The 13,279-nt window shown below is 40.7% G+C and overlaps 1 protein-coding gene across 4 annotated transcripts in view; it reads right to left on the reverse strand.

Moving 5' to 3' along the window:
* LOC134815972 (uncharacterized) overlaps positions 1 to 13,279 on the reverse strand; it is a 64,210-nt gene that overhangs the window by 8,799 nt on the left and 42,132 nt on the right. Inside the window, exons 1-12 of one of the 4 annotated variants that reach the window (XM_063824611.1) lie at positions 10,580 to 10,687; positions 10,148 to 10,271; positions 9,808 to 10,020; positions 9,592 to 9,702; positions 9,008 to 9,084; positions 8,513 to 8,737; positions 8,128 to 8,390; positions 7,540 to 7,645; positions 4,974 to 5,122; positions 4,639 to 4,842; positions 4,280 to 4,423; positions 2,466 to 2,526 (exon numbers count right to left, since the gene is read on the reverse strand). In XM_063824611.1, the coding sequence (XP_063680681.1) occupies positions 2,466 to 2,526; positions 4,280 to 4,423; positions 4,639 to 4,842; positions 4,974 to 5,122; positions 7,540 to 7,645; positions 8,128 to 8,390; positions 8,513 to 8,737; positions 9,008 to 9,084; positions 9,592 to 9,702; positions 9,808 to 10,020; positions 10,148 to 10,220 (1,626 nt within the window). In that variant the 5' untranslated portion in view covers positions 10,221 to 10,271; positions 10,580 to 10,687. Of the gene's footprint in view, positions 1 to 2,465; positions 2,527 to 4,279; positions 4,424 to 4,638; positions 4,843 to 4,973; positions 5,123 to 7,539; positions 7,646 to 8,127; positions 8,391 to 8,512; positions 8,738 to 9,007; positions 9,085 to 9,591; positions 9,709 to 9,807; positions 10,021 to 10,147; positions 10,272 to 10,579; positions 10,688 to 13,279 lie in introns of those variants that run through there. The other 3 variants (XM_063824613.1, XM_063824612.1, XM_063824610.1) reach the window with 3 other exon arrangements.

Raw genomic sequence — 13,279 nt, forward strand, 5'->3', positions numbered from 1 at the left:
AAATTGGGATCACCAAGGTTTTGATGGTCGGTAAAACGGGATAAAAAAGTAATAAAGTAATGTAGTGCTAGTTACCAAGGCTGGAGTTACCATAGCTAGTTACCATGGCTAGTTACCATGGCTGATAAAGTAATGTAGTGCTAGTTACCATGGCTAGTTACCATGGCTGAAAAAGTAATGTAGTGCTAGTTACCATGGCTGGAGTTATCATAGCTAGTTACCATGGCTAGTTACCATGGCTAGTTACCATGGCTGATAAAGTAATGTAGTGCTAGTTACCATGGCTAGTTACCATGGCTGATAAAGTAATGTAGTGCTAGTTACCAAGGCTGGAGTTACCATAGCTAGTTACCATGGCTAGTTACCATGGCTGATAAAGTAATGTAGTACTAGTTACTATGGCTAGTTACCATGGCTGAAAAAGTAATGTAGTGCTAGTTACCATGGCTGGAGTTATCATAGCTAGTTACCATGGCTAGTTACCATGGCTAGTTACCATGGCTGATAAAGTAATGTAGTGCTAGTTACCATAGCTAGTTACTATGACTAGTTACCATGGCTGATAAAGTAATGTAGTGCTAGTTACCATGGCTAGTTACCATGGCTGATAAAGTAATGTAGTCTAGTTACCATGGCTGGAGTTACCATAGCTAGTTACCATGGCTGATAAAGTAATGTAGTGCTAGTTACCATGGCTAGTTACCATGGCTGATAAAGTAATGTAGTCTAGTTACCATGGCTGGAGTTACCATAGCTAGTTACCATGGCTGATAAAGTAATGTAGTGCTAGTTACCATGGCTAGTTACCGTGGCTGGAGTTACCATGGCTAGTTACCATGGTTGATAAAGTAATGTAGTCTAGTTACCATGGCTAGTTACCATGGCTAGTTACCATGGCTGATAAAGTAATGTAGTGCTAGTTACCATGGCTAGTTACCATGGCTGATAAAGTAATGTAGTCTAGTTACCATGGCTGGAGTTACCATAGCTAGTTACCATGGCTGATAAAGTAATGTAGTGCTAGTTACCATGGCTAGTTACCATGGCTGAAAAAGTAATGTAGTGCTAGTTACCATGGCTGGAGTTACCATGGCTAGTTACCATGGCTGATAAAGTAATGTAGTGCTAGTTACCATGGCTAGTTACTATGGCTAGTTACCATGGCTAGTTACCATGGTTGATAAAGTAATGTAGTGCTAGTTACCATGGCTAGTTACCATGGCTGATAAAGTAATGTAGTCTAGTTACCATGGCTGGAGTTACCATAGCTAGTTACCATGGCTAGTTACCATGGCTAGTTACCATGGCTGATAAAGTAATGTAGTGCTAGTTACCATGGCTAGTTACCATGGCTGATAAAGTAATGTAGTCTAGTTACCATGGCTGGAGTTACCATGGCTAGTTACCATGGCTGAAAAAGTAATGTAGTGCTAGTTACCATGGCTGGAGTTACCATAGCTAGTTACCATGGCTGATAAAGTAATGTAGTGCTAGTTACCATGGCTGGAGTTACCATGGCTAGTTACCATGGCTGATAAAGTAATGTAGTGCTAGTTACCATGGCTGGAGTTACCATAGCTAGTTACCATGGCTAGTTACCATGGCTAGTTACCATGGCTGATAAAGTAATGTAGTGCTAGTTACCATGGCTAGTTACCATGGCTGATAAAGTAATGTAGTCTAGTTACCATGGCTGGAGTTACCATAGCTAGTTACCATGGCTAGTTACCATGGCTAGTTACCATGGCTGATAAAGTAATGTAGTGCTAGTTACCATGGCTAGTTACCATGGCTGATAAAGTAATGTAGTCTAGTTACCATGGCTGGAGTTACCATAGCTAGTTACCATGGCTGATAAAGTAATGTAGTGCTAGTTACTATGGCTAGTTACCATGGCTGATAAAGTAATGTAGTCTAGTTACCGTGGCTGGAGTTACCATGGCTAGTTACCATGGTTGATAAAGTAATGTAGTCTAGTTACCATGGCTAGTTACCATGGCTAGTTACCATGGCTGATAAAGTAATGTAGTGCTAGTTACCATGGCTAGTTACCATGGCTGATAAAGTAATGTAGTCTAGTTACCATGGCTGGAGTTACCATAGCTAGTTACCATGGCTGATAAAGTAATGTAGTGCTAGTTACCATGGCTAGTTACTATGGCTAGTTACCATGGCTAGTTACCATGGCTGGAGTTACCATGGCTAGTTACCATGGTTGATAAAGTAATGTAGTGCTAGTTACCATGGCTAGTTACCATGGTTGATAAAGTAATGTAGTGCTAGTTACTATGGCTAGTTACCATGGTTGATAAAGTAATGTAGTCTAGTTACCATGGCTAGTTACCTGGCTGATAAAGTAATGTAGTGCTAGTTACCATGGCTAGTTACCATGGCTGATAAAGTAATGTAGTGCTAGTTACCATGGCTAGTTACCATGGTTGATAAAGTAATGTAGTGCTAGTTACCATGGCTGGAGGAGCGGTCTGTGGTCGTGTTTTCTCTTTAGTAGCTGGAGTTTCCGGAGGTCTGAAAAACAGATTTTAGTTACGGAAAAATCCATATTTACATACAGGGTGGCCCAAAAGTGACTACCCACACGCAACCTTTTAATAACTCACGTAATTCGTCTTTAAATTGCACCAAAATTTCAGAGAATATAGATATGGGTCAAACTTAGATTTCCCGAAAGTTTCGTAAGCCACGCCCAATTACAGTGGGCTTGGCTTGACACTCCCTCTTTTTCACTATTGTCTTCATAAAATGAGAACGCTTTAAGCTAAGAACTCCAAATTTTGTGCACACATTTGGCTCGATAATTTAAAACCTTTCCCAAAGTTTCAAGTTCATTGTTCAAAATTTTGCTGAGTTATGACCATTTCAAAATTCATCGGATACGTGATCCGAGCACTCAGTGATCTCTGCACTCAATCAGTGATCTCGCCACCCAATCTGATCAAGAGTAAGGCGTTAGCGTATATTAATGAGGTTCATTAGGCTTTACCAAACATACTGAGGAGATGACGACCTGATCATGATTGATTGGATACCGATAATGACTTTAATAGACAGGAAAACACCAAATTCTTCGTAAAAGTAAGGTCCTAGGATTCCACGAGAACTGATGGCGCACCAGATCGTGACCTTTTCAGGAAAATCAGGAATCACGGTCTTAAAGTTGGTGTTTCTTTGTGATCCGATAGGCCCGGTTAGAAAGATCTCACTTTAGGATTCGTTGAAGGGATGTTCTGCTGAGGTCTAAGGCAGGAGCTCGTTTTCGGGTGCCAATTTTAGGTGTATCCATCACGTCACAAACAACCATGGTGACGACGATTAACACATGTTTATTGAAAGCTTCTACAAGTTAAATCATCGTATCTCTTATATGTTTTTAACCCAACTCCACTCAGAACCATGGTGATGTTTTCTTCGGTCCTCGCAGTTCGTCTTCTGCCGACTCTTCGCCGATCGTTTGCAGAAAAAGTAAACTTGATCTTGTGATGCATATCAAAGCAGCTTTTCCGGCAAGGGGATGGTCGGTTGAATTTCATTTGAAATTGTCGTTTAAGCTGAGTGCTGAACCCATTCTCTTTCTTCAGGTAGACAAACAATCGTTGTTCCGCAGTATAGGGAGGATAGTGAACCATTTTCGATGATTCTATGGATAGTTCATTCCTTTTTATCGATTGTAAGGAACGAACCTGTGACTAGCAGGGCTAACAAGCCCTGCAACCAATCAAGCGGTGCATGTGAGCCAAACAGGCCATTAACCAAGTGCAGAGATCACTGACTGAGTGCTCGGATCACGTATCCGATGAATTTTGAAATGGTCATAACTCAGCCAAATTTTTAACAATGAACTTGAAACTTTGGGAAAGGTTTTAAATTATCAAGCCAAATGTGTGCAAAAAATTTGGAGTTCTTAGCTTAAAGCGTTCTCATTTTATGAGGACAATAGTGAAAAAGAGGGAGTGTCACGCCACGCCCACTGTAATTGGGCGTGGCTTACGAAACTTTCAGGAAATCTAAGTTTGACCCATATCTATATTCTCTGAAATTTTTGTGCAAGTTGAAGACGAATTACGTGAGTTATTAAAAGGTTGCGTGTGGGTAGTCACTTTTGGGCCACCCTGTAGTTTTTACTGCGTTTAATTTTAACGCTTTAGTTTTAATCAAAATGAAAAAGACAAATCCTTTTGAAATGACTATCAATCACTGGAAATTTTGACCGCACAAAAGATAACCAAGAGAAATATACGAATTACGATCAACTGATACTCACAGAAGGGCGACAGAGTTGAGATAATCCACATAATTAACAACGTCATCCTCATGTTGTGGACCTGGAATCTGTAACCCGTAGTCTGACATGATATTCTTGAAGTCAGAGTACGGTACGCAGCCTGTCTCGTCTTTATCTAAAGACCTGAAAATGGGTAATAATAGTAATATTATTTTTGGTCTGTCAAATTAGACCCTCAACCAGTAACCACCCAGATACATCGGAGTATGGATTGGATAATATAAAAAAAATTCTGCAGCGTAAATAAGGTTATGCAACATTTGGAGTTTAATTTATTAATCACTTGCCTACAAAAGGTAAAAAACGTTTTTTACTAACAAAATTCTCCGGCGAAATACCTGAAATTGTCAAGAACGTCCACAAAGTCAGAGTGGAGCTGAGCGAAGAGTCGTGCCTCAGCAATGTCCGCGAACTCAGTGTCCCCAGTCTGTGGGCGATCGGAGCAGTTCTTCACGTAACCGCTCCTGCCTCTCTCCATGTACTTGCGGAGGAAGGTCTTGTAGGGTACTCGGTCCATTATCCACGCGTCCACTAAGTCAGATCTGGAAATAAGTTGGCCATTGAAAACGAATGGATTAAATTCTTAGATAAAGAAACGAAAATTTAAATTGTTCAGCATTTTAAACTATGAGAAAAGTCTGAAACACATTGAAGAATATGCCTCGAACCAAACCTTTGAAGTAGGGTCTCAATCTGAGATTTGGTGAGATCGACAGTGAAATGTCTCAAAACTCGCTTGAAGTCTTCTCTGGATAGAAGTCCTCGGTTTCCTTTATCGTAAACTTCAAACGCTTTCACCATGTCTAGATACCCTGCGTTAACCTGAGAAGAGAATCCACTCTGATCACACTTGCTATTTGTTTCAAAAATCAAAATTAACTGTTTAATTATTGTCCTCGCCAATCCCAGTTGTAGCTGCTCATGGTGCTCAAGCTCTTTATCAGCTGGAGGTCTTGTCACATTTTGTATGCCTACAATCTACAATGAAATATAGCAGAATACACATGGACATTGGACAATAGAATGTTTGTATAAAATTTACGGTTGCTGATTTACGTTGGTAGCCAGCTGCCAATATCACGAATAGTTACTTGGAGTAACAGAAACCTCGGTTTTACGGCACAACTTGGCTTTTGTGATAAGAACAGTTAACATCATCCCAGCTGGTACTTCCCCAGAACACCACCAATAAGAATGAGCCTTAGATGGGGCACCAGCTGTTTTTGTTGTCATGAAACTTTTCACGGGCGGTACAACGTTGCCCGCTTAACACGTTTAACTACAAAAAGTGAATATTTTTCTTCCATATAAAAGTTTGTGATTGTAATAAACGTCTGGTCCCTATGCTTGTGCGTGGTCGAATATTTGTCATTATACTTTTCCTGGTTAAGTAAGTATGCACAGTCTTCCAGATTTGCAAGTCTATCAATATTAGTGTTTCGAGGCAGATAACACTATAACACACATCAATTAAATATTCGCTTGATTTATTTAAAATCTGACAAATGCAGCTCTAACAATTTCCTCACTCAGTATAGAAGAAGCACCGTGCAGTTCTAACAATTTCCTCACTCAGTATAGAAGAAGCACCGTGCAGTTCTAACAATTTCCTCACTCAGTATAGAAGAAGCACCGTGCAGTTCTAACAATTTCCTCACTCAGTATAGAAGAAGCACCGTGCAGTTCTAACAATTTCCTCACTCAGTATAGAAGAAGCACCGTGCAGTCACTCAGGCACAATAGATGGGGAGACGAGCATAAACCTTTTAAAGAGTTACTTCTGTATCGGAGACCCAAAATGGCCGGACCACATCCAAGATCATGCTCTGAAAGCGCTGTGTAAAACTTTCAGAGCGACAGTCTGCGATTACGACTTACCAACCCTGAAAGAAATAATCACGTGGCTTAAGGAAATCAACTCCAACTTGGGCAGCAGCGAAAAGAGGGATAAATTCAATGGTTGTTTGGAGGGTGAGTTTGAGAGGTTTTTAGAGAAGCTGCTCTGTTGGGGCCGGAAGAGTAAGGTTTACATGAAGACTTGTTTAGGGTTTGCTAAATTGTGGACCTGCGAACACACGGAGAAAGGATTATGCTACATAATGACATTTCTTTATCCCAAAGCGGATTTCTTAGTAGAAACCATCGCTGATTTCTGCCCAAAAACACGCAAGATCAACACCGACCATCATGGTAACTATGGTAACCATAGAGTAGTCAAAAGACAATACGACGTTTCCTCGATGATATCTCTGGTTAAGACAATGGTTTGTAGGGTAGACAGTATCCGGCAGATAGCCCGGTATATAGAGGAACACGTGGTGACTGATCTTCCAGGGATCACTGAGCTGGCTGATTTAATGTCCGGACCAGCTTGCTGCGTCCTGGACTCTATCAAGTAAAGTAAGTCTCTAAAGTAGGACTCTATCAAGTAAAGTATGACTCTAAAGTAGGACTCTAAAGTATGACTCTAAAGTAGGACTCTAAAGTAGGACTCTAAATTATGACTCTTAAGTAGGACTTTATCAAGTAAAGTAGAAATCTAAAGTAGGACTCTAAAGTAGGACTCTAAAGTAGGACTCTAAAGTAGGACTCTAAAGTAGGACTCTAAAGTATGACTCTAAAGTAGGACTCTAAAGTAGGACTCTAAATTATGACTCTAAAGTAGGACTTCATCAAGTAAAGTAGAAATCTAAAGTAGGACTCTAAAGTAGGGCTCTAAAGTAGGACTCTAAAGTAGAACTCTTAAGTGGGACTCTAAAGTGGGACTCTAAAGTAAGACTCTAAAGTAGGACTCTATCAAGTAAAGTATGACTCTAAAGTAGGACTCTAAAGTATGACTCTAAAGTAGGACTCTAAAGTAGGACTCTAAAGTAGGACTCTAAAGTATGACTCTAAAGTAGGACTCTAAAGTATGACTCTAAAGTAGGACTCTAAAGTAGGACTCTAAGGTATGACTCTAAAGTAGGACTCTAAAGTAGGACTCTAAAGTATGACTCTAAAGTAGGACTCTATCAAGTAGTTTATTTGTGGCAATAGTTCATTTTTGAGAAGCTTTGTTAACCCTGTTAACCAGCTGTTATGCTTGGAAGGTCAAACTGGATTTTTGTAAATAAACTAGTAAAAACTAAAACGGCAGAGAGTTTATTTACAAACGATATTCAAACTGATCTGAACATTTCTGAACGACACTGAAGAAAATAAGTAACTAAATATTGTGTGATATTCTAATGGATCGTTACCTTCTGTCTTATGACATTGTAAAGTGGTGAGCTATCCTGGGTATCGTTTGAGAATAAGCTGACATCAGACATTCTCGAACATGATCCTCTGGATACTTTGTCGTACCTGGGGTATTTAATTGTATTTAATTGGTATATAATTGGTATTTAATTGGTACAAGAGCCATTATACTTTCATTCTACGCACGGTGACCAGACAGTATTTAATATAATTTGTACGACTTTAAATCAATTTCAAGATGCCTTGAGTTATGAATGTTTCTGTTATGTATGTTGTACCTGAGGAATTTACTCTACCACAAAAATGACAAGTCAATATTTCCTTGATTTCGATGAAAAGTTGGAACGGTGTCATAATTTATAATTTTCATCAAAAGAACGATTGTGATGTTGGTTGCTTAGCAAGATACGTGAGTTATAAACGTACATTTATCTTTCCACTGCTCTAATTTTGACAACATTTAGTAAATTTCCGCACAGTACTCGCTAAAATGACATTCCAATTTCATCGAATAATACACCAAATTCCTAAAATTGGACAGGGTTCACAACTTCAAAATATCAAGGAAAATAAAGAGTGAAACTTACGACGAGACCAGCTTTTCGACAGCGTGAGTAGGAAGGGATATCCCGGTTTCCGATAAGGATTCTCTGTAAGACAACGCTTCCTTTGTCTTGGCACTTCTTGCACTCCCCGGGCGACTGCCCCTGCTAGCTAAAGAAGCTCTACTCGGTTGAGAAGCCCTGTTTCCAGGAGTTACCGGGGTTACCGGGCCGGAGTGGGGTCGCTTCCTGGATGAGGAACCACTCGGGGGACGCGACACCGCACTTCTGGGACGAACAGACCGCGCCTGTCGGAAAGTCCAGTCATTAATTCAAGTTTACCTTCAAAATTAATTTACCATTGATATTGTTGAACCTTTCATTCCATGGAATCATGCCATCTAAAGGCCGGGAGATAAAGCAGACTCACGATGCTAGAAGCAGTCTGCGCCCGGGAGGGAGGGCGGGTAACAGACAGGGCGTGGGGACTCATTATGTGATCACGTGATGGGGTGTGATCACGTGATGCCGGGGTGTGAGAGTGGCTGGTGGAGGGACGGGATGTCTTGAGAGAGCTCCTGCTGGGGAGCTGCTGTTCTGTGGCCACTCTCTGGGACACGTGCTCTAGGAGGTCCTCTGACATCAGGCTCCAATTCTGAGGAATGGGTGTATATTAAATAGCATCGCAAATCGCAATATTGTCATAGTCATTGTTCTAGAATGTAAATTCCTATAGCTGATACCTATGTTATCTTATTTAATTACAGTAAAACCCCAATTTACCGCGAGCATTTCAGTCCCCAAACTCGGGGTTTTACTGTAAAGACCTGGTTAAACTTACCCCAAACTCGGGGTTTTACTGTAAAGACCTGGTTAAACTTACCCCAAACTCGGGGTTTTACTGTAAAGACCTGGTTAAACTTACCGACAGAGGACTGCAAGCCACACTTCTTGTAACCGGTGGAGGCCCTGACAGTTCTCCTGATACTATGCCTGCAAATACTTTAGGAAACATTAGTTCCTTGTAATGCTACATCACTGACACATGAACTGACACCTTACTTACCAACACATGATAAACTGACACACTAGTACAACACAGGATAAACTGACACCTTACTTACCAACTAATCGGTCCAGTGACTCCTGAATGCTCAACTGACGAGTTTTCTTAATCACACAAATTATTCATACTTGCTTTAAAAATGCTAAGACACAAATGACCTACACATGGTCACACACATTAAATCTAATTGCACAACACTTGACATGGAGACAGAAAGTTCAGGCAATCAAAATCATTCGTGAGATCTGGGATGCAATTAGGTTGAGAAATGCTCCTGAAGAGAAATTTGCAAATCGAAAGAAAAATATGAACAATTATTTAACTGATTCAGGGCGAATATTCGGTATACATAGTTTATTATATTAATTACTAGGAAAGGGGTGAGAAGAATGAAGATTAACTCTATGTTAAAATATATTCTGCATATTCTGAAAATGTCTCACGGTTCTTGATGTTGCTGACTTCCGCTGATTCCTGCCTATGAGCATTCCTTGTCCGGGTAAGTTCCAGAAGATCAGCTGTACTCTCAGCCACTGAAGGGACCGCGACATCACCTGGACCTTCAATGTTTAGTTTAAGACGTTAATACTTAAAATCACGTTCATAACCGGTAGAAGAATAAGAACACAGATGAAATATTATATTTACAAGATCCTGACCTAATCTCCGGACAACACTTGCAGGTCGCCAGGATTGCTCTGAAGGTCCCCGGGACTCCTTCCTGGACTCCCTGCTCTGCTGCTCCCTCAAGAGGGCCTCGTCTATCAGCTGGATGCGGGGGGAGGTGGAGGGAGGTGGTGGAGGAGGTTTGTTATAGTGACTCCCACTCTTACATCCTCGCTTCAGAATATCATTCCCTTTTATTGAAATTCCTGAGGATTTGCTCATATGAAGTTTAATCGATAGTGAAAATAGCGAAAAAAATCAAGACGAAATATTAGTTATGGAACTTAAAAATAAATCTTTAAAGAAAGAGACATTATGGTAATTTGAGCTGACCTAGTTCACCCTGTTTAGGAGTGTTGAGTTGTGGAAGGGAGTTGAGGCGGCGAGGTGGTTGCCTGGTTGGCATGGCAACCACTTAACCCAACTTCTTCACTGATATCAAACAGCACTCCTGGTCCTAATGTACAGAGAAACAACGTAAGACATAAAATACTGCATTATTTTAACAATGAACATACGTAATGCGATCTATAATTAATCGAAGATAGTTTACAATAAAGCATTCAATGATCCGTAAAGGCATGTGCAATATAAAAAGTTGTCCAGCCGACAAGCACTTTATTAAAACAGAGAATAAGTGGATTTATACTGTTGTGCAGAGTTAACACTAGCTAACACTTATCACTCCTGCATCACAAGGACGCAGCTCTTAGTGGTCACTAAATCCAATCCAGCACAACAAAGACTACTAAATTACAAACTTACTAATAAACAACAGATGAAAAGTCAAGCAGAAAACAGTACGCCAGCCTCTGTACTGAGAGAGCTAGAGAGAGAGAATTGTAGAATTAGCAAGCTTAGCAATCTGTTTCTACCATGCAAGAGGTGTATACACTGTGAGATGGAGAGAGAGAGAGAGAGAGAGAGAGAGAGAGAGAGAGAGAGAGAGAGAGAGAGAGAGAGAGAGAGAGAGAGAGAGAGAGAGAGAGAGAGAGAGAGAGAGAGAGAGAGAGAGAGAGAGAGAGAGAGAGAGAGAGAGAGAGAGAGAGAGAGAGAGAGAGAGAGAGAGAGAGAGAGAGAGAGAGAGAGAGAGAGAGAGAGAGAGAGAGAGAGAGAGAGAGAGAGAGAGAGAGAGAGTGAGAGAGAGAGAGGGAGCGCCAGTATCACCCCCACCAGCTAGTAATCTACCACCATGGAACCTCGTGTGGGCACAGGAGTACTGACTACTAGTATTCAGTTGTAAAACTGACAATTGAGGCAGTGGAACAGAAAAAGGAGGACTATTCATAAAAGAGATCAATCAACACGCTGCTCATGATTTTGATCATTGAAAGGCATTACTGGTTGTTGTCATGGTAACCAGAGAAACACTTAAAAAATTGTCAATCGAGCCAAAGGTAACCACTGTCAAATGAATATTGAATGCCCGATCGATAACATATCACCGAAAATGTCCAATAACATATCACCGAAAATGAATCAATAACATTATCATTTATCAGTCGAAAGATAAGCATAATGACACTCAGAGAGCATGCCATAATGTAGGACGTTGCTATCGTAATCAAAAGAAAAATAAAGTATCCTAGCAACAGAGCGATCCAGGGGTGGTACCAGATGGCAACCGGTATTTAAAACATCCGGAATTAATAAGGGGCAGACCGATATAAAGTTAATACACTGTCCCGTGATCAGTATCCCTGCACTAAAGTAGTAACAGGAAGATTATATTCGCAATTACTCCACTCCAATACATCACTGTTCGGAGATTTGTAAAAGTGAGTCAGTGAGTCAGTGAGTCAGTGAGTCAGTGAGTCAGTGAGTCAGTGAGTCAGTGAGTCAGTGAGTCAGTGAGTCAGTGAGTCAGTGAGTCAGTGAGTCAGTGAGTCAGTGAGTCAGTGAGTCAGTGAGTCAGTGAGTCAGTGAGTCAGTGAGTCAGTGAGTCAGTGAGTCAGTGAGTCAGTGAGTCAGTGAGTCAGTGAGTCAGTGAGTCAGTGAGTCAGTGAGTCAGCCAGTCAGCCAGTGAGTCAGTCAGCCAGTGAGTCAGTCAGCCAGTGAGCCAGTAATTGTGATGCGATGGGCCCAGAGCCAGTCAGTCACTCGGCTCTAAGAAAATGATTTTAGATACTTGTGAATGTGCATCAAGGTGGCGATAAGGCTCTTAATCAGGAACAGTAACTAATATACTATTAGATTCGGGAGGATCCAGTAAAATTGCGATCCTGTTAAACAAGAGATTGACGTAACATTGACAATTCATCAAAACCCAAACTGGAATCCATTTTTCAACAATAAAGGCCAACAATAAAGTTCAACGATGCGGATAAAGGCCAATAGTACGGATAAAGGCCAATAATGAAGGTCCCGACAGTTTTAAGCAATTAACCCTGAGCTCATGAGCAGTTCCACCCAACTTTTTATCATACCTTTCTTACTAATAACCAGTACAGTACCAGTACAGATATCACCCCTATATTCGGGCGTTTAAATGTATCAAATTATCAACAGAAAACGGAAAACTTGTCAATCGGGACAAATCAGTCGAAGAAAAGATCTAGTGGAAGACGAATTGTGGGGTTAATCCAGGTGAATAATAGAAATGTGTCTGCAAAAGATTGCAGCAAATTGGCAGAATATGAAACGTTTCCCTCGCGTCATTGAATCGGTGGATTGCAGATCACCAGTTTCACAATCCTAAAGTGTAGTGGCAGGGGAGCAGCTGGCACTCACCGCATATACAACGCCACTGGTACTTATCAAGAGCATCAACTCATGGCCATCTCTTATGATTCAAATTCACGCTTCAATAGAAAATAGGCTTACATGAGTATAATCTGCTCATATTATACAGCATTTCAAAACATATTATGCTAAGAACAGACTGAAACCGAATACGAAGAAATCATCCAATGAAGCCACTTGAACTTTCCACTGTTCCCTTTTATGGCGATATTGTGTCCCATTAACATTAGGGGTCATGTCCAGTTCACATTAAACGTAATTTAGATTTTAGTAAACCGAATAGAAGTAAAAATAATAGTAAAACTTAGTGTAGAATGTGCAACTGCTATCACCATGACAACAAGAACTGCTGTCACTGACTGCCGTAGAAATGAAAAAAAGTTGAGTGACTCTAATCGTCTGATTTTCTTATCGCTGATCTGGTTAGAAATTTGTAGCCTTATCAAACCAAAAGTAGAAAACCCTAAAATGCGAGCACACGCCAGTCAAACAGAAACAAATTAAAGTTAAACAAGAACTAAAACCAGGACACAAGTTACCATGACACTAGAAATAATTTATCATTTCTGATGCATTCTGTTGTAGCAGTAACCAAGGTAACCGATGATAAATAATGCAGGTATCGTGTCCCTAATCGAATTTGAACACTTAGCGCTGTGCTGGGTCAGTAGCAGCACTCCTCCACTCCAAAAAAGGAGGACCTGAACTAACTTGTGAAATTCC

Source organism: Bolinopsis microptera, chromosome 5 (genome assembly GCF_026151205.1).
Source record: "Bolinopsis microptera isolate Bmic1 chromosome 5, MBARI_Bmic_1.0, whole genome shotgun sequence".
Taxonomy (NCBI): Eukaryota; Metazoa; Ctenophora; class Tentaculata; order Lobata; family Bolinopsidae; genus Bolinopsis; species Bolinopsis microptera.